The 21,457-nt window shown below is 41.1% G+C and overlaps 1 protein-coding gene across 4 annotated transcripts in view; it reads right to left on the reverse strand.

Moving 5' to 3' along the window:
• Positions 1-216: 216 nt before the first annotated feature.
• Znf131 (zinc finger protein 131) overlaps positions 217-21,457 on the reverse strand; it is a 28,255-nt gene continuing 7,014 nt past the window's right edge. For 3 of the 4 annotated variants that reach the window (XM_045139061.1, XM_045139062.1, XM_045139060.1), the window contains 4 exons: positions 18,946-19,090; positions 11,527-12,209; positions 2,746-2,876; positions 217-1,521 (listed from right to left, as the gene is read on the reverse strand). In XM_045139061.1, coding sequence (XP_044994996.1) covers positions 838-1,521; positions 2,746-2,876; positions 11,527-12,209; positions 18,946-19,090 — 1,643 coding nt within the window. In that variant the 3' untranslated portion in view covers positions 217-837. The remainder of the gene's footprint in view (positions 1,522-2,745; positions 2,877-11,526; positions 12,210-18,945; positions 19,091-21,457) is intronic. The other variant, XM_004673175.2, reaches the window with a different exon arrangement.

Raw genomic sequence — 21,457 nt, forward strand, 5'->3', positions numbered from 1 at the left:
AATGACACTCATCTTTTTTGTTTCATCTGGTGGTAAAATACTAGTGCAACTTCTTATCAAAATAATGTTTACCACAGATGTAAATGAATTTTCCCAATTGAAAATGGCCCTTTAGCTGCCATTAAATGAAAAATTTCAACGTAACTTAAATGAGAAATTGGTAGTCATTATAAAATAGGAAAAAAATAGCATTGTTTACATTGTTCCTTACAACACAAACTTTGAAAGAACCAGAGATGTTTTATAGAAGCTTAATTGGCTTTGAAAAGGCACATGGGTGTTTTTTTTTTTCTTTTAAAACATTCTGGAAATTTTGCCACCACCACCCTGTTTGTTGCAGACAGTATCTGTGAGGAATGGGTAGACACGAATGTTGTTCAAAAGAAAGCCAGACCCAAAATTTAACTGCACAGTAACAATGCACTTTTCTTCATGCAGCCTTGTTTCATATTCAATTGTCTAACATGCATTAGAATACATAAGCTTGTATTCTAATGATTTTAATGTTTGATTTTATAATATGGAAAGAATCTGAGGACAGACAGGACCTGGGGAAGAGAAAAGGGAGACCCTTACTCACAATGAAAATAGATACATTCGTACCCAACTATATAGTAAGAATATAATCCATTTAAGTTACCAGAAATATACTTCTTGAAGCTTCCATTTGTTACGAGAAATAGCCCCATTCTGTGGCATTAAATGGAAAGAGGGGCATCAGTTTCAGTAAAAACAGTTTAGCACAACAAGAAATAGTTCAACTTTGGTCCACTTATCTGTTAGCTCAAGGACAAGTCACACAGCAAAATGTAAATTTAAAAATATATTCCTGCTACTTCATTCTAAAACTGGCATAGCTGTTCTGTCTTTCTCTGCTTTCTCAGCTTGGGAATATATTCTTTGTTTGGTCTCCAATCTCTCAGCACCTTCTTGATCATCTGTGGCAGCCTCAGCAGCATCTGTCTGGCTAGGCTCTCTCTCCTCTTGGGCCATGATTTCAGGGGTCATGTGATCCAGGTCTGCTTCTAGAAGCTCAGTTTGTACTTCAACAGGCATCTGATTTACCCGTTCAACATGCAGCTCCTCCACACGTACTTCAGTGCCTTCTTCAGTCTGAATTCGACCCACTTCGAGATAACTCACTTGGACCTGCTCTGGAAGCTCATTCGTATGTGAGTGGCGTACTTGGCTGTCCTGGAGCAGATCTGGATGAACTTGTTCTACAGTCACTTGTGCTGAGTCCACCTGGACCTGTAGCAATGGTAACACGTGCACCTTCCCAACCTGTTCTATGATAGTCATCGACGTCACTGGCTCTGTCTGCACACGCGTTTCTACCGAAAGGACTTCTTCAGTCACCAGACGCTCTGAAATATTGTGAGCGTCACTAAGATGCCTCCTTAGTTCATTTCCTTGCATAAACCACAAGTCACAAAGAGTACAATGGTTGGGTTTATCTCCAGTGTGTATTACCAAGTGATCTTTGAACTGGTCCCAGCTGTTAAACACACTGTTACAGACCTGAAATAATCAAATAAATGTCAACAATATTTACTACTTACTTGAGGAAATCTGGCTACATTTATTTATTTTCTGAAAAAGAATAACATACTAAGGGCCAGAGTTTAGCTCATTGGTAGAGTAATGGCCTAGCATGCACAAGGCACTCAATCCCATCCACAGCACCATCATAATAAAAAATAAAAATAAAAGAAATGAAGGAAGCAAGGCAAGAAAACACTGATAAAAGCTGAAGGTATAGCTTAGTCAAAAAAGTATCTGCCTGGTATGAATGAAGCTCTGGGTTTGATTTCCAGTACTGCCAAAAAACAAAACAAAACAAAACAAAACAAAACAAAACAAAACAAAACAAAAAACCCAAAAAACAAAAACCAAAAAAACAAATTGACTTTGATAAGCTGGGAGTCTCATGAAAATGTTATGAATATGGTATTCATAGTATCTAGTGCAAGCTACTTCATATTGTTTCTATTTGATCATTAAAAATCACACATGAAAAATTGCATTCTGGTAAACATTTCAATATTGCCCTAGTGAAGTACCAAACATAAAGTAACAGCCTTGTAATTTCTCTTACAAGACTTAGACATAATTTGGTATAAAAACATACAAATGGATGAAGACACAGTTACAGCTTGTTTGCTTTTCCTGTCCCTCTTCCGAATTCTACCCATTGCTCTACAGTTAAGGAAAACTGTGGTTCTTAAGAAAAAAAGTAACTGTAATTTGAAATACAGTATTTGTTGACATCACTGTCATCCAGGGTTGAGTAAAAGAACTATTCTAACTTGCCCTCCCCCCCAACACAATGTTATTCCTTACTTGTCTTTCCAAGGCTCTATATCTTTACTTGAGATTCTGATGCTACTTGACTTACAATGGAATGGCATCCTGATACACCCATTGTAATGTTGTAAGTCAGAAATGCACTGCATACACCTAACCTCTTGGACAGCATAGCTTAGCAAAGCTGTTCACCCTTGTGATCACAAGGCTGACTGGAAGCCAGGGCTTGCTGATGCTACTGCTGCTTAGTATTACAAGATAGAATTGTAACTATTCAGGAAAAGATGAAAATTCAGAATGCAAATGATTTCTATTGAACGCTTCTGTACCATTGACAAGCCTGAAAATTAAGCCGAACCTTGGTAAATCAGGAATTCTTTACTCTGCTCTTCTAGTGACTGCAACTAAATTCCTTTGGCAAGAACAAAACACACATACCTGACACTCATAAAGCTTCTTCCTTCCCTTTTTTGCACCCACTCCAGTCTGGCATGCAGTGAGGTGACATTTGAGAGTGCTATTTCTAGCAAATCGTTCATGACAGTTTGAACATTCAAAAGGTTTTTCACCTATGAGAATAAAAATACATTGACAAATTAAGAAAATCAGTAAGACAAATTTATTTGAGTTTATTATGTCTTTCCTCTGGTAATTTTCTTTCATGTGGCTGGGGATTGAACCATACAGGCTTCACGTTAGGCAAGTGCTCCATTTCTGAGCTACAACTCCAACCCCTTTATGTTTAACAACACAGTATTCTCTTTTCTTTTGTGCAGGTGTGTGTGCTTTCAAAAAAGGTCTTACTACATAGTGTGGCCAACTGGCCTGGAACTGTATAGGCCAGGCTAGCCTCAACTTGTGGTGATTCTCCTATCTCACCTCTGCTTGGATTACAGGCATGTACTGTCCTCCCCCAACCTCCAGCTTTTTTCTTTTTCAATGTAGGGTTTTACTTCAGCCCAGGCTGACCTGGCACTCTGTAGCTCCAGGATGGCCCTGAACTCACAGCAATCCTCCTACCTCTGCCTCCCAAGTGCTGGGACTAAAGGCACATGCAACCATGCCTGACTTCCCTTTCAAGGGCCTCTTGCCCCTGCAAATGAACCCACATTCCTGCGGCCTTCCCTGTCACAATGGATTTTATCTAGTCAAACTGAGCCAAAATAAATCCTTTGCTTATTTTTGTCACAGCAATGAGAAAACTAACTAGTATACTAATTGCTGCAATTACCTTTCTGTTGCTGGGACCAAAACATCTGACCAAAAGCACTGACGGAAGGAAAAGTTTATTTTGGCTTACAGTCTTAAGAGGAAGCTTTGTGATGGCACCAGAAAGCAGAGCTTGAACAGAGGCCAGACAACACCTCTATCACAGCAGGGAGGAAACAGCTGGGTAGGCTGAATGCTGGCAAAGGAAAGCTGGCTCTAAGCTCTCCTTTACAACACACCTCCTACAGCAAGCCACTTCCAAAATTGCCATCAGCTGGAGGCCAAGCATGAATTTATAAGGAACCTCCAATTCAAACCACCACACTAACATAAAAAGGTACTCGAGTTATGTTCTCAGTAAAAAAGCAAAGCCAGGAGTGGTGGCACATGCCTTTAATCCCAGCAATCAGGAGGCAGAGGTAGGATCACTGTGAGTTCAAGGCCACATGGAGCTAGAGCGAAACCCTACCTTGAAAAACCAAACAGCAAATTGCAAAACATGGTGCTAGTGTGGTCCTATTAAAAACCTATTCCGAGTATTTTAGAAAGGGAGTTAAAGAGTACTGTTATACAGGGTAGGGGCTGGGAGGTCTAGCTTTCTTCTTACCCCCTCCTCTTCAGTTCTGGGCTTGGAAATACGGGTACTGTGCATGCTTATTCACATGGCCTACAGCTGAGTGATACAGTCAGCCCCAACTGTCACATTTCACTGTAAAACTGTGCATTTCCCTTAGGTCAAAATCATGGCCAGGCTGGGATTGGTGGCTCCTGCGTTTAATGCCAGTACTTGGGAGGTTTAGGTAGGAGAAGCACCCTGAGCTCCAAGGCCTGCCCAGGCTACAGTGAGACACTGCCTCGAAACAAAAACAACAAACCCCTCTATTTTAGAGAAATGCATCACTAACCTTTCTGTAAACATCTCATGTTTTTACACACTTAACCAAGTACCAGAGCACATGTTAGGCGATGAGGATAAAAAGACAAGTGAGCTCAGCATGGAAGTGCAGCTGAGGCAAAAATATGCTGAGTCTGAAGCCATCCTAGGCAACTGCTGTACTTAAGAGGCACTTTATACATCTATCTTCTTGCATCTCCACAACAAAATAAACATTAAAAAGATGAAGAAGCTGAACTTTTAGAAATCTCCCTATCAAAGGCTAGGGCAAGAAAGGGAAATGCGTAACAATAAATGCAAAGCACTGGAGACCTGTCACAAGAGAGGTGAGGGACAAAAGGTTGCAGGCAGATAAGAAAGAACAATTCTGCCTGGAATAGAATGAGAAAAGGCAGAAAGAGGCTGACTTTAGCTAGAGGCACAGAAGTATAAAATGTCATGGTATATGAAGAGTAAAGGAAGGAGGGATCAATTAGCTGCTAGACTTGTCTTAGAATTCCAACTAAAATCAAAAACCCAGAGCTGGGTGGGTGGGTGGGGGGAGGGTGCACGCCTTTAATCCCAGCAATTGGGAAGCAGTGGTAGGAGGATCACCTTGAGTTCGAGGCCACCTTGGGACTACACAGTGAATTCCAGGCCAGCCTGGACCAGAGTGAGACCCTACTTTGAAAGAACGAGAGAGAGAGAGAAAGGGGGGGGGGGGAGAGAAAGAACCTAGGATTTAGGGAGTCCAAATTATTCTTGTAGTGGGTGTCCTGGGAAACATCCCAAGTTTTAGTTTAGGTATTCAGAGTACAATGAGGATATTCAGTAAATAATTCTGTAGCCAAATATATAGATATTAGAATAAGGGTCATTTTCAATGATAATAAAACTTCCAAGGCATATAAAATGCCTTATGTTGCACGATACCAAAATCAAGGACAGAATCCAGTGAAACACCAAGTGAAAAGAGCAGGTAGATGAGCTGACAGCAGAAATACAAATGGAACTGCCAAGTAGAAGAAAACAATGCGGAAGGAAGTTACAGTGCCTGTGGTATAGGGTCAGAAGTCAGCTTACCTGGGAGGGTGAACAGTGAGAAGCATGTTGGTGAAAACAGCACAGAGAATCAAGGGCTTAGGGGTGTTGCTCAGCAATAGAGTGCTCTACCTAGCACTTGCAGGGCCCTGGGCCAAACCCCTAGAGCCATGGGGTTAGGGTGGAGACTTCAAGCCAGCAGAAAAAACAAACAAACAAACAACAAACGAGACAGGGTCCTGTCTTGAGACAGGCATGGATTCAAGCTTGGTTTTTCAAAAACAGAAGAAAGCTACTTGAGATGTGAGTAGAAAGAAGGGTATGTCTTCTGCTAAAGTAAAGTGTGTGCAGATGGAGAAGCAACTAGAAAAAGTAAGTCAGGGGCTGGAGGGATGGCTCAGCAGTTGCCTGCAAAGTCTAACAACCTGTGTTCCACTCCTAGCACTTGGGAGGTGGAGTAGGGAAAATGCTGTGAGTCTTTAGGCCAGCCTGAGACTAATTCCTGGTCAGCCTGGACTAGAGCAAAGACCCTACCTTGAAAAACAAAACAACAAAAATAAACAAAAAAGATAAATAGGTACACAAAATTGCTAATTCAAAGTCTAATATGAACTGTCTCCAGAATTCTTCAGTAACTAATGAGTGATTTCTATTATACTGATTCCAGGATGAGAGGGAGGGTGGAGGGCTGTGGGTTTAAAAAAACCCCACATACAAGCAGGGTCCCATTAAGCAAGGAAATGTGCTCAGAACACAAGAAAGGGTATTTATGAGTATAATGAGGTTCCATTAAGATACAGAAACCAGAAATCTGGCAATAAATGGGAACAGCCTGGATAAAAGAGAATTTAAGGATAAGACAATATTTATAGAGAGCACTACTAAGAATTCAGAGGCAAAATACTAATAATGATAAGGTCCTCTGTGAGACCCAAATAATTAAGCAGACAGACTACATAATAAAACAGCTGTTTTCTTTCTTCTTCTTCTTTTTTTTTTTTTTTTGGTTTTTCGAGGAAGGGTCTCACTCTAGTCCAGGCTGACCCGGAATTCACTCTGTAGTCTCAGGGTGGCCTTGAACTCATGGCGATCCTCCTACCTCTGCCTCCCAAATGCTGGGATTAAAGACATGTGCCACCACGCCCGGCAGTGTTTTGGTTTTGAGGTAGGGTCTCACTCTTGCCCAAGCTGACCTGGAACTCACTCTGTAGCTCCAGGTGGCAATGAGCTCACAGTGCTCTTCCATTCAGCCTTCTTAAATGCTGGGATTGAAGTCCTGTGCGACCACATGCAGCTGAACTAGTTTTCATATAATTTAAAAAAATCAGGATATTTAACTATTTGGAATTAAATAAACTCCCTTTTGGTTTCAGAAACACTAGGATACATTTGTTTCTAAATGAAGTGGTTAAGTTTTGTAATTTTATTAGTATGTAACTTTTCATTATCTATGAAATCTATAAACAAATTATGAAAGCCTCTTTTTTGTCTGTGCTGGGATTAAAGGCATGCACCCACCATACCTGGCTATGAAACACCTTTTTTAAAAATTTGTTTTTATTTATTTATCAGAGTCAGAGAGATAAAGAATTGGGTGCAGCACCAATTCTTTCTGCAAATGAACTCCAGACACATGCACCACCATGTGCATTTGGCTTATGTGGGACCTGGAGAATTGAACATGGATCCTTCACAGACATGTGCCTTAACCACTAAACCACCTCTCCAGCGCATGAAGATCTTTTTAAAAAGCTAGCCGGGCGTGGTGGTGCACGCCTTTAATCCCAGCACTCGGGAGGCAGAGGTGGGAGGATTGCCATGAGTTCGAGGCCACCCTGAGACTCCATAGTGAATTCCAGGTCAGCCTGGGCTACAGTGAGACCCTACCTCGAAAAACCAAAATCAAAAAGCTAATTAATATTTGCCAAGAATTAAAATGCATATGACTATTTGACTTTGCAATTCTGCTAAAAAAATTAATTGGATATGTCTATAAAGGTAAAAATAAAAGGATGCTTGCTACAGCACGGATGGCAATAGCAAGTCTAACAAAAGTCTAGCATTTATTAATAGACAAAATTACAGTATACTCACAAATTAAAATATTACATAGTCATAAAGTTCAAACATTCATAAATATCTCATTTTTAGAAAAGGCTGACAATGGTGGCACATACCTGTACAGACCAGAAGACTGTACACAAAGAAATCTCATCAAGTAACTCACATATATATACTTGGAGGACAAAGTTAAGCTTGCTTGTGTGTTAGGTTCTAGAATTTATGACTACTTGAGCTAATTATGTTACCTAAGTTATCACATCATTTTGAGAGCAAAGACAAAGAACTTCAGCCCTGTGTGTTTATTCTGTAGTTGCACAGGATGTGGGGCTGTAGAGACAGCTCAGCTGTTAAGGCACTTTCCTGGAAAGCTGGAGTTCGATTCCCAGGACCCACATAAGCAGCACAGTGTGGCACACATGTCTGGAGTTCGTCTGCAGTGGCTAAAGGTCCTGGTGTAGCCATCTTCTCTGTCTTTTTTTGCCAGGCATGGTGACACACACTTTTAATGCAAGCATTCAGAAATACTATGAATTTGAGGCCAACCTGAGATACATAGTGACTTTCAGGTCAGCCTAGGCTAGCGTAAGACCCTACCTCAATAAATAAATAAATAAACAAGCACACAGGTTGTAAGAAGGCAAATTTAAAATCTGCCTGAGTGGTTTGTGTTATCAAGTAATTACACATATAAAAATGATCTAGGTATTCAAGATGAAATGCAAACTCATTTGAGGACTTGTGAAAACGCCTGCTGTCTCAGCCCCAGCTCTTGCTCCCCCTCCTCTCTCATCTTTAGACGACTTGCTGGTTGCCCGCCACGTGGCCAGCGAACCTTCCGGTCATGCACTCCTACTAGGGTACACCCTGCTACCACTAACTCGTGTGTGACTGAGTTGTTTCACTTTTTCTTGGAAACCTGTTTCCAGGCTACCTTCTTTTCTCTGAAAGTCATCATTATTGGGTAAAATTCCCTACATTCATCATAAACAAGAAGTGCAGAGATGTGCTTCTAGAGGATTCTGCTTACTACTACTAGCATTTAGTCAGTCACACTTTGATGGTGCCAGCATGCTTCACCTAACACGACTCATTTCTTTGAGGCACACGGCCTGGCAGGATAGCATTACCATTACCATTTTCCAAATTGAAGCCAAATTAGTGAAGGACAGAAAATAGCTAGACTTTGCATATCAGGCTGCAGATTACAATGCACATTTTAATAGCATATAACCAACCAAACCATTAATCTGAAAAGAAAAAAAAACTATGTAAAACAGAAAACTGAGTGGAGTGCATTATGTACTTTGGCAGGCAGGGACAGCATTATTTCCTATCTTCACACTGACACTTGTATACAGGAAAAGCAGATTACCTCTTAACTTACAATTTAACATTGTTTACTCATACTCTGCCTAAGTTCACTGGGCCAGTGATTACACACCTACTATCATCTTGTCATTAATTGCTGAATGAAGTTAACAGACAAAACTTGCTCTTGTGTTACACTGATCTTGGCATATGGCTGCAAAATTTATAACTAGTCAAGCAAACTAAGTTATCTCACATTATTATTTTTCTTTTTAATTATTATTATTTTAAGGTAGAGTCTCACTTTAGCCCAGGCTGACTTGGAATTCACAATGCAGTTATTCTCAGGCTGGCCTCAAACTCACAGCAATCCTCCCACCTCTGCCTCCTCAGTGTTGGGATTAAAGATGTGCATCACCATACCTATCTAGAATATCTGTTTTTAAGAATCAAAAATAGCTGGGCATGGTGGCGCACATCTTTAATCCCAGCACTTGGGAGGTAGAGGTAGGAGGACCACCGTGAGTTTGAGGCCACCCTGAGATTACATAGTGAGTTCCAGGTCAGCCTGGGCTAGAGTGAAACCCTATCTCAAAACAACAAAAACAAAAAAGGATTAAAAATATAAATATAGGTGATGACCAAATATAAATTACATTATTATCTATATTTGAAATCAAATTTAATATTTGTAAGCCAAATTAGTGTGCTATTTGTTGAAATGCATTGTGCAGATGCACCTGTGTTCCGTATGTGGTGTACGTGTTGAAATGCATTGTGCAGATGAACCTGTGTTCTGTATGTGTGCGTGTGTGCGCACTGCCTAATGCACCACACGAGGAGGCTGGAAGAGAAGGTTGGATACCCTCCTATCACTATTTGTGCAGATGCACCTGTGTTCCGTATGTGTGTGTGTGTTCACTGCCTAATGCACCCACACAAGGAGGCTGGAAGAGAAGGTTGGATACCTTCCTATCACTATTTGTGCAGACGCACCTGTGTTCCGTGTGTGTGTGTGTGTGTGTGTGTGTGTGTGTGTGTATGTGTGTGTGAACGCGCACTGCCTAATGCACCCACACGAGGAGGCTGGAAGAGAAGGTTGGATACCCTCCTATCACTATTTCATTTTATTTATTTAATGAACTAGAGAACCCCAGAAACTCTAGTCTCTCTGCTCTCCACAGAACTGGGGTTACAGCATGCACGGCCACACCTAGCTTTTTACAGCTGATGTAAAAAGCCAAGGGTGCTGAGAATCAAACTCATGCTGGCTCAGACCCCGTCAGGCCCTCATGCTTGAGCAGTAAGTGTTCTCAACTGAGCCATCTCCTGGTACCTTGATTCCATATTGATCCTTAAGCAAACGAAGATACTCTTTTTTATTTTTATTTATTTATTTTGTTTTTCGAGGTAGGGTCTCACTCTAGCCCAGGCTGACCTGGAATTCACTATGGAGTCTCAGGGTGGCCTTGAACTCGTGATGATCCTCCTACCTCTGCCTCCCGAGTGCTGGGATTAAAGGCCTGCACCACCACACCCGGCTATTTATTTAAACTAAGATACTCTTTCATGTCATGTATTTACTTAGCTCCCTAGTCCTCACAGCAAAAGTTTGGATGGTGAGGAATATCGAACTTTTTTTGAATCGATCTGGTTCCCCAGTTATCTACTAGTGTACTGCAAGTTACTAGAAGCTCTCCAAACTCCAACATGAGACTCTCAGCACTACAGAACATACCTGTGTTACATTTCAAATAGCCTTATCTGCTACATGTATGGAAGACTTGAGTACCAGTGTCTAGAAACCTGACACTTGGCAACTCCCAGTAACTGCTCTCTGCATACTCTTGTTCCAAAGGGTTTCTTAGGGCCTATCTAACATTGGGATTACTGGTGGCGGGCCCTGTGTCTGTCTGGCTTAGATCTAGCAAGGAATGCTTGGGAAGTAAGAGCAAGGATGATGAATCCAATAGATCTAGCAAGGAATGCTTGGGAAGTAAGAGCAAGGATAATGAATCCAATAGATCTAGCAAGGAATGCTTGGGAAGTAAGAGCAAGGATAATGAATCCAATAGATCTAGCAAGGAATGCTTGGGAAGTAAGAGCAAGGAAGATGAATCCACTAGGAAAAAAAAATACTAATAGGAGATGCAGAGCTATGAGGCCCAGAGGCACATGCCTAGGACCTCTCCCCTCTGGCATGGGATAGCTACCAGGACAAGAGTAAGAATAAATTCTTGAAACCTCAGCTCCTGTGACTGTTTACCAGTTCTAATACAGTTGCTATTGACAGAGGTGGAAAGAATGGTCATATTGTGCCTATCTACCAGGTCAAAATAGATGACAAAATACATGCAAAAAAAAAAAAGACAATTATGTCAGAGATTACATATGTACTTATCTATGTAAGTAACATATAACATGAGAAATGTAAAAATATGAAGAGTAATGTTACACCATACCTAGGACGTAATAATTTATAGTTATTAGTAAACTATAAAGTATGTTTTACATTTTTTTTTGAAAATATAAAAGTTGGCAAGGTGTAACAGTGACAATCACTTTCAAAGTTGACACTGATTTACATTTAAAATGAAAAGTTCAACCAAGTAATACTACAAAGGTAATGCATAACCACTCTATTCAGTAGAAACCGCAAAAAATTTAAACTTCAAGTGAATGTAGAAAAAAATATATTTTAAAACAAAATGCTTGCTAATTACCTGTATGTTTTCGAAGATGCTCTTTAAAATGTCCAAAATGATCAAACTGTTTCTCACAGTACTGACATATGTGAATTTTTTTCCCAGTTCTTTGCTTCTTACTGACTCCACCTTCTTCAAGGTGGTAACAATTTAGGTGTTGTTTCCATGCACTCTCACGAAGATACCTTTTATTGCATATTTCACACTTGAAACTCTCAGTGGAGTGTGATTTCATGTGTTCCTTAAAATGGTAAAACAATTTAAATGAACGGTTACATTTCTCACAATGGAACAAGTCCTTCACATGTGACAGCTGAAGTTCCACAATTTCAATACCTTCTACCTGTTTGCTTATGGGGTCAGATGCACAGCCATCTTCTTTAATCTGCCCTTTCCTATCACCTTGACGGTACTTGCTGGTAATATCTGCCAACAGCGCTAGAGCAGAGTCGTCAGAGGAACCTGTGCTCTGTCTGTACTTTATGGACTGCTCAGCAGAAGCCACCTCATCTAACGTCTCGATGCCTTCATCTTCCACCTCAATGGTGCCTTCGGCAATCTCTACCTCAATCTCAACAGGCTCTGATTCTGCAGATGGCAACGACTCAGTAATAACATTAGATGTTTCCGCAATCTTTCTTTTTTTTGCCTCATTTTTTCCGGTGGTATTTTCCTCCAATGGAGCTGAGTTTTCTTTATTTCTGAAAGACATAAAGTGTAGGATTAAAAACATCTGTAAAACTGAAGAAATTGATAAGCTGATAATCAAATTTATATGCAAGGGCAGAAAACAAACTTAAGGCTCACATTGACAGATTCAGGCTGGACTAGAGTGAAACCCTACCTTGAAAAACCAAAAAAAAAAAATTTCCGAAAAATAGTTGGGTGTGGTAGCACATGCTTTTAATCCCAGCATTTAGGAGGCAGAGATCCTACCTTGAAGACCCCCCCCCAAAATTTAACTCAAATGGATCAGACTAAAATATAAGAACTACAGGCTGAATGGGTACAATAGTGGCAAGTCTGTTATGGGGGAAACCAACAGCTCTCTAATTGGACTGGAGGCCTGCTCCATAGGAGGGAATATATACCTGATGAGGGAATATGTACCTATATATATATACCTATGACAGGGCAGTTATGAGCCTTAGGAATCTTAATGCTTGCTGGTGTCCAGCTAAATGTATATACTACACTCACCAAACTTCGCAGTAAGCACTTCTCTTAATATTCATACCCATATAGTAATGTTACTCTTACTTTTGTTAGAGAAGCTTCTCTTTTCAGATAGTGGTGACTCTAGGATGACTCAAAAGTCACCACAGTGCTGAGAAGTGACAGAAGAGTGCTAAGCACTGAAGTATCTCTATCACACTGTCTAAGGCTCAGGGTCCACCATGGAACTGGTGAAAGGTATGTAAGCGCCAAAGGAAGGGTAGGACTGTTTACAATGCACCCTTCCCGACACAAAATGACCTGGATTTCCATGACCTCACAGTGTCTGACACTACCTACGCCAGACCATCATAATAGGAGGAAAAGATGAAGATATCAAAATAAAAGGCGATTGTTTATAAAGCCTGGTCGCATAGGTTTGGCTCCTCAATACCCACATAAAGCCAGATGCACAAAGTGGCATATGCATCTGGAGTTCACTGCAGTGGCAAGAGGCCCTGGCATGCCTAATTCCCCTCCCCACTAGCAGATAAACAAAAATATCTTTAAAATGTAAAAACTAAATCCATGAAATTTTTAGAAACATGAAAAAAATCTTTAGTGACAGGTCCACCCTTCTCCAAATGCTTTTACAACAGGCACTTCTGACAAATGGAGGCAGTTTCTCTTTAAAAGCTAGACTTTGTCCTATACATTTACACTGATTCTGGTCTGACATTCCTATGAAAGCAATCACCTGTTATCTGTCCTCACTGATTCTGGTCTGACACTCCGTTTTGTGCACCAGTCAACTCAGACCTCACCACTAACAAGATGGGAAGGCCCAATACCACTTATCAAGAAGAAATGGCTTCAGTTGGGTGTGGTGGCGCACACCTTTAATCCCAGCACTCGGGAGGCAGAGGTAGGAGCATCACCATGAGTTCAAGACCACCCTGAGACTACATAGTGCATTCCAGGTCAGCCTGGGCTAGAAAGAAATGGCTTCATTTCAGAAAGTAGTTGTCTTCTTAGGTTTACCAGGAGAGGCAGCGGCTCCTTTACTCTGCTGCACAAAGGAAAGCTCTACTGAACCACTGATGGCTTGGCCCCACTGAAGCCCAGTGGTGTTTTTGGGCTGCTGTAGTGTTCAGCCTCACCACCAACTACGACACAGCAGCTGCGCTCAGAAGTCTAAGCTCTCTTCATAGCTCTAACCATAATTTCTCCTGATTATCTTGCTATTTTTTAAATTAATTAATTAATTTGACAGAGAAAGAGGGAGAGAAATAAAGAATGGGAGCACCAGGGCCTCCAGCCACTGAAAACTCCAGACGTGTGTCCCCCCTTGTGCATCTGCCTAATGTGGGTCCTGGGGAATTGAACCTGGAACCTTTGGCTTTGCAGGCAAAGGCCTTAACTGCTAAGCCATCCCTCCAGCCCGCTATTTTTTTTTTTTTTGTTTAAGTATTTACTTATTTGCAAGCAAAGAGATGGGGGGAGGGGAGAGTGGTGCATGCCCAGGGCCTCTAGCTACTGTAAACAAACTCAAGATGCATATGCCACTGTGCAGCTGGCTTAAATAGGTATTGAGGAAATTGAACCTGGGCCATTTGGCTTTCTAGGCAAGCAAGTAATGATGAAGACAAAAAGAATGGGAAGCTTATACAAACCTTAGACATGGTATTTTTTGTTTGTTTGTTTCTTGAGGTGGTCTCTCTCTAGTTTTTGTTTTGTTGAGTAGGTTAAGCCAATGTATATGGAGAACTGAATGGCAAAGGAAAGGATCTGCGACATGTGAAAAAGGGAAAGGAAGAAGCCTTGCAAATAACCCAAGAGAACTTTCATGACAGCTTTCCAAACCTGTCCAAATATCTCAGATGCAACACGGAACATGCATAAATCCTGCATCAAAAAGGTTTAAGTCCAAGCCAGGCACAACTTTACTCCTAGCATTTGGAAGGCAGAGGTAGAAGGATAACAAAGAGTTTGAGGCCAGCCTGAGACTACTTAGTGAAGACAGGTCAGCTTGGGCTAGAGTGAGACCCTACCAAGGGGGAAAAATACTCTAGGGCTGGAGAGATGGCTTAGCAGTTAAGGCTTTGCCTACAAAGCCAAAGGACCTCAGTTTGGTTCTCCAGGACCCACGTAAGGCAGATGCACAAGGTGGCATGTGTGTCTGGAGTCGTTTGCAGTGGCTGGAGGCCCTGGCACACCCATATGCTCTCTCTCTCAAATAAACATATTAAAAAAATACTCCAAAGATGTTTAAGTCTAATGTGAAAAAGTGGAAACAGCAGTATGATTATTGGTTAAACAGAGAATGTAGAGACAATAGTACCTGAGTCAACCTGCTAAGAACAGTCAGGCTTTGGGGAACAGGTTGGCCATGAACCAAGACCAGAAAGATGGTAAGATCAGCAACAAATAGGAAAAGGATAGAGCATATGCATACTACTACTGTGTGACAGCCATTGTTTATAGTGGCTCACACATATTAAAGAAAGATCTTGGGCCAGAGGAGGGCTTAGCAGTTAAGGCACTTGCCTGTGAACCCTAAGGACCCAGGATTGATTCCCCAGTACCCACATAAGCCAGATACACAAAAAGGCACATGCTTCTGAAGTTCCTTTGCAGTGGCAAAAGGCCTTGGAATAACCATTCTGTCCCTCCTCTCTCTCTCTCTGCTTGCAAATAAGTAAATAAATAATATGGGCTGGAGAGATTGCTTGGTGGTTAAGGCATTTGCCTGCAAAGCCAAAGGACCCATGTTAGCCAGGTGCACAAGGGGGCGCACGTGTCTGGAGTTCATTTGCAGTTGCTGTAGGCCCTGGAGCGCCCATTCTCTCTCTCCTCCTCCCTCTTTCTCTGTCAAATAAAAACAACATATTTACAGAAAAAAAAAAAGATCTAAAATATTGGAGGTTTGATTCAAAGCTTGTCCTTTGAAACAATAATAATAATCTAACCATAAGGCACGGTTAACTCCTAAAGCAGTGATTGCTTGCCAGTGAAATTACTGAGGGTGCATTACCAATTAGGGTTATCAAGAAGCTAACCAAAATCTTAAGAGGAGCCGGACATGGTGGTACACGCCTTTAATCCCAGTACTTGTGAGGCAGTGACAGAGTATGATCATGAGTTTGAGGACACCGTGAGACTATATAGTGAATTCCAGGTCAGCCTGAGCTAGAGTAAGACCCTACCTCAAAACAACAAAAAAACCTAAACAGGAAACAGCTGGGGCCTTTCTCAAGACTGACCTTAAGGGGTGGGGCATGGTGGCATACATCTTAAATCCAGAACTTGGGAGGCAGAGAAAGGAGGATCAATTTGAGTTCAAGGTCAGTGTGGAGTTACAAAGAAATTCCAGGTCAGCCTGGGCTAGAGTGAAACCCTACCCTGGGGGGGGGGGGGGTGTAACCTTAGGAATCCCAGTGCTCTCATCTCTGTCTGACCTCGAGATCTGTGCACTCCTAAGTTTAACTTAGGCAGAGTTGTAAACTGCATGCCCTAATACACGAAGCACCTCAACAAAGATGTGTAGACTTACTGGTTCAGACAGCAGAGACCAAAATGGTGATATACAAAGAATACAGACTTTAGAGAATTAGCCCAGAAAAGTACTGACAAAATTGGGGGAGGGAGTTAAGAGGAGGAAGTACCTAAACACCAGCACTGACATATTAGCTGGGACAGTATATGTTCTTTTTATTTATTTGTGAGTACCAAGGTCTCTTGTCACTGTAATTGAACTACAAATGCATGTGCCATTTGTGCATCTTGCTTTACTTGGACACTGCGGAATCAAACCTAGTACAGCTGGCTTTGCAAGCAAGCACCTTAAACTGGTGAGCCACCTCACCAGCTGATCATTAAATTTTCAACCCCCAAAATAAGACATGAAACAAAACAATGAAATATAGCTTACACACCGAAAAATTTAGATCCTCTTCCTGTCTCATAGACAATGTACTATTTCAGGAGTATTCTCCAAGTCTATCTAGTTCAATAAATAATTCAACATGTTATAATATTTATATTGAAAATCACTGATAACTTATTACCATAAAGATCTCAGTCTCTATTATTATTGTCATCATCATCATCATCATCTTTGGTTTTCCGGGACAGTTTCACTCTAGCTCAGGCTGTCCTAAAACTCACTATGTAGTTTCAGGGTGGCCTTGAATTCTCTGTGATCCTCCTACCTCTGCCTTCCAAGTGCTGGGATTAAAGACATGTGCCACCATGCCCGGCTAGATCTCAGTCTTTTAACTAACTTCAATCTGGAGAGATATAGCTCAGTAGTTAAGGTGCTTGCCTACAAAGCCTAAGAAGCCAGGTTTGATTCCTTGGTATCCATGTAAAGCCAGATGCACAAGGTGGCACATACATCTGAAGTTTGGTCATAGTGGCTACAGGCCATGGGGTTCCCATTCTCTCTCTCTCAAATAAATAAAATTGAAAAAAAAATCAATAATAATTTTCTAAAGGTCCTAAATGGGCTATATAAAACAATACCCAATTTTACTTACCGTCTTCTGACTATATACTCCATTAAATGCTTCCTAAATTCAACCTAGATTGTTACCAGTTTGTCTAAGTTTTGTTGTCAAGAGTTCCCAATAGTCAGGTGCTATAAGGCAGCAGCAAAGAGGTCACACAAAACGTTTTTTTCAGAAGGTTCTCATGGAAGAATTAATCATAAATCTAAAACTGCTCCATTTATATACATTCCCTTAATTTGCCTCCACTTTAAGGGATTGCCTCACCAGGAACATACTCTTCAGCACACATCTCTATTTTGCTACCCAAGTTCAGCTCTCTCTGCTAAAGAATACTAATTTGATATTCTTTGGTACAAATGCATCCATCTATTCACTCATAAATGTTTACTGCACACACCAGCCAAGTGCCAAGTGCTTGACATTAAGAGAAAATATCAGGCTGGGTGTGGTGGCACACACCTTTAATCCTAGCACTGAGGAGGCAGAGGTAGGACTGTCGTAGGTTTGAGGTCGCCCTGGTCATAGTGCGTCCACCTGGGCTAGAGCAAGACCCTACCTTGACAAAAAAAAGAGAGAGAAAATACACATACCAAGTTCTTATCAGAAAAGCTTAATCTTCAACTGTATTTATGAACAATTATAGTTCAATATTTCCTAGTTATTCTCAACTGTATCTTTTGGCTAAATCATATCAATGTCCTCCTAGGAAAATGGCCTATCAAACTGCTTTGTTGTCATTCCAGTGACCTATATTAAAGGTCATCTTTTAACTCACTAAAGTGTTACATGCCAGATCCTGATGTAGGCACTTTGAATTCATTAAGCCTTCACACAACATTTTATGTACAAAGCATCATTCTCTGGCTGGAGAAATAGCTTAGTGGTTAAGACACTTGCCTGTGAAGTCTAAGGACCCAAGTTCGATTCCCCAGTAGCCACATGCATAAGGTAGTACATGTGTCTGGTGCTCATTTGCAGTGGCTACAGGCTCTGGTGTGCCCATTCTCTTGCCATCTGCCTTCTCTTTCTCTCAAATAAGGAAAGAGAAAAAGAAAGTACCATTCTCCCTCCACTTAACAAATAAAGCCACTGATAGGACTTCAAACAACTGTATTAAGGCCATATAGTGAAGAGCTAGGAAACTACCTTAGATAATGACTCTAGAGCCCCTCTTAGTTTATTATTAATTATGTGATGTTGAGGGCTTTTGTCCACTAACGTGCTTTACTTTTCTCTGTATGGATCTGTCCTCCTCCTACAACAGTGGAAAGTGCACAGCTCTCACCTTCGCACTGGATGCTTTAGAATACACACCTAGTTGTAGACCATCTAACGAGTGTACAGAATGTATGGCCAAGTACATATAGAATGCATCTGAAATAATTCTAATTTGGCCAACTTTCTGTTCATCCTCTGTATTTATCTGTTTATATTTAGCCTCTGCAGGCCAAACTCTGTAGAACATAGCTTGTTACAAGTGGCTGACAACTAAATCCAACAGAAACAGTTCACGGCGACCCAGAGACCTCCTTAGAGAGCTGTCTAGACTTCCTTATTCTACTAGCTACCAGAGATGCTACTGTAAGCTTAGCACAGGAGTTGAGAAATCAAATTAAAATGGAAAAGTAATCAGCAGCACAACTTTACAGACCCTTAATGTTTTGACTTTCTGACTCCTATTTAATGACATGACACATACGTTACAGTCTTGACTGGTGTTGGACACTAAACGCCTGAAAATGTCTGTCTGCAGCTCAGAAAATATAATTACCTGACTTCAAGGGCTTTGATAGCTTCTAGCATTTGTAGGAACTCTGCTGCTTTCCACACATCATTGGCTTCTTCTTCTCCTTGTATCATTAATTTTGCTGTGTATGTGAACTCTATTAAATGACGAAAGGCCATTTTACTAACACCTGTAAGGAAGATGCACATTACCATGTATTCACATTAATTCAAATCTCATGTTATGCACTAAAAAAAATAGTACTTGAGATTTGATTATTTTCTATCATTTTTGAAATTTTCTGGAATTCTCATTAACAATTAATAGACACATTCCAGTACTGCCTAGCAAACTACTTATTTTTGAAGGCTCTTTAAAGAACAGTGAGATCACTCAAATAATGTGTATTGACTATTTATTATGTGTTAAGCTTGCTACATTTCTTACCAAATTATGTCAATTTAGCTCCAAAATTTGTAATGGCTTTACAGAGTAGCAAATAAATTCTTGTATGTCTCTACCTTTATTTCAAAACCTGCCACACTACTTTTTAAGTTGCCAAATCTTAAAATATTCACTACATAGTCTCGGGTAGCCTCGAACTGACAGCGATCCTCCTACCTCTGCCTCCTGAGTGTTGGGATTAAAGGTGTGCAACACCATACCTGGCCAAACCCCATAGTTTCTTGATCTTTAATAGCACCCTACTTCTTCAGTGCTTAATGAGTTCATATCTCTCTCTCTTTCTTTGGTTTTCTGAGGTAAAGTCTCAATCTAGTCACAGCTGACCTGGAATTCACTATGTAGTATCAGGGTGTCCTCAAACCCACAGTGATCCTCCTACCTCTGCCTCTTGAGAGCTGGGATTAAAGGCATGTGCTACCAAGCCCGGCTATCAGTTGATCTCTTAATAGACAAAAATCCACCATCCTTTAAGGTCCAATCCCAATGGTACATCCACAATGAATCTTTTTGTTTTTGCTCTCGTCCAGGATGACCTGACTATGTGGTCTTAGGCTGGCCTTGAACTCACCATCCTCCTACCTGTGCCTTTCAAGTGCTGTGATTAAAGGCATGCACCACCATGCCAGCCTCAATGACTTTTTTTTTTAATTTTTTAAAAATTATTTATTTATTTATTTGAGAGTGACAGACACAGAGAGAAAGACAGGTAGAGGGAGAGAGAGAGAATGGGCACGCCAGGGCTTCCAGCCTCTGTAAACGAACTCCAGACGCTTGTGACCCCTTGTGCATCTGGCTAACGTGGGACCTGGGGAACCGAGCCTCGAACCGGGGTCCTTAGGCTTCACAGGCAAGCGCTTAACCGGTAAGCCATCTCTCCAGCCCTCAATGACTTTTATTGTAGTAAAAGTTACAAGATCTACCCTCTTAAGTGTTTTTTTTTTTTTTTAAATTTATTTATTTATTTATTTGAGAGCGACAGACACAGAGAGAAAGACAGATAGAGGGAGAGAGAGAGAATGGGCACGCCAGGGCTTCCAGCCTCTGCAAACGAACTCCAGACGCGTGCGCCCCCTTGTGCATCTGGCTAATGTGGGACCTGGGGAACCGAGCCTCGAACCGGGGTCCTTAGGCTTCACAGGCAAGCGCTTAACCGCTAAGCCATCTCTCCAGCCCTTAAGTGTTTTTTTAAATCTGATTTATAAAAAATATTTTATTTATTTAGAAAAGAGAGAGAGAAACAGGCAGAGAGAGAGAATGGGTGCAACAGGGCTTCTGGCCATTGCAAATGAACTCCAGATGCATGCACCCCCTTGTGCATCTGGCTTTAAGTGGGTCCTGGGAAATCAAACTCAGATCCTTAAGCTTTGCAAGCAATTGCCTTAACCGCTGAAATCTCTCTCTCCAGTGCTTTCCTCTTAAGTTTTAAATGTACAGTAACTATTTGACTGTAGATACAATGTTGTAAGCCTATCTCTAACCTTTATTCATTTTTGCTGTTCCTCATTTTATGCCTGTTCATCAGTAAATTGCCCCTTCCACTAGCCCAATGACCTTCATTTCCACTGATTGACTAAAAATTTTGAATATTTTAATATATTTATGTGGATATTTTTATTCCTTGTCTTTCTGTGACTGATTTATTTCAGTTAGTATGTTTTCAAGATTCATACATGCTGCCAATAACAGAATTTTTAAAGACTGGCTAGTATTCTATTTGTGTGTGCATAAATTTTATCCATTCATCTGATGGACATGCAGGTTATTTCCACAGGCTGGCCACTATGATGGTCCTGCAGAGAAAACAGGCAATTTCCTTAAGTCCTGATATTAGTTATGTGTGACAAATGCTTAAAAGTGAGATTGCTGGGACTGGAGAGATGGCTTAGCAGTTAAGCACTTGCCTGTGAAGCCTAAGGACCCCGGTTCAAGGCTCGATTCCCCAGGACCCATGTTAGCCAGATGCACAAGGGGGTGCATGCATCTGGAGTTCATTTGCAGTGGCTGGAAGCCCTGGCGGGCCCATTCTCTCTCTGCCTCTTTCTCTGTCTGTCACTCTCAAATAAGTAAATAAAAATAAATAAATAAAGTGAGA

Source organism: Jaculus jaculus, chromosome 20 (genome assembly GCF_020740685.1).
Source record: "Jaculus jaculus isolate mJacJac1 chromosome 20, mJacJac1.mat.Y.cur, whole genome shotgun sequence".
Classification (NCBI taxonomy): domain Eukaryota; kingdom Metazoa; phylum Chordata; class Mammalia; order Rodentia; family Dipodidae; genus Jaculus; species Jaculus jaculus.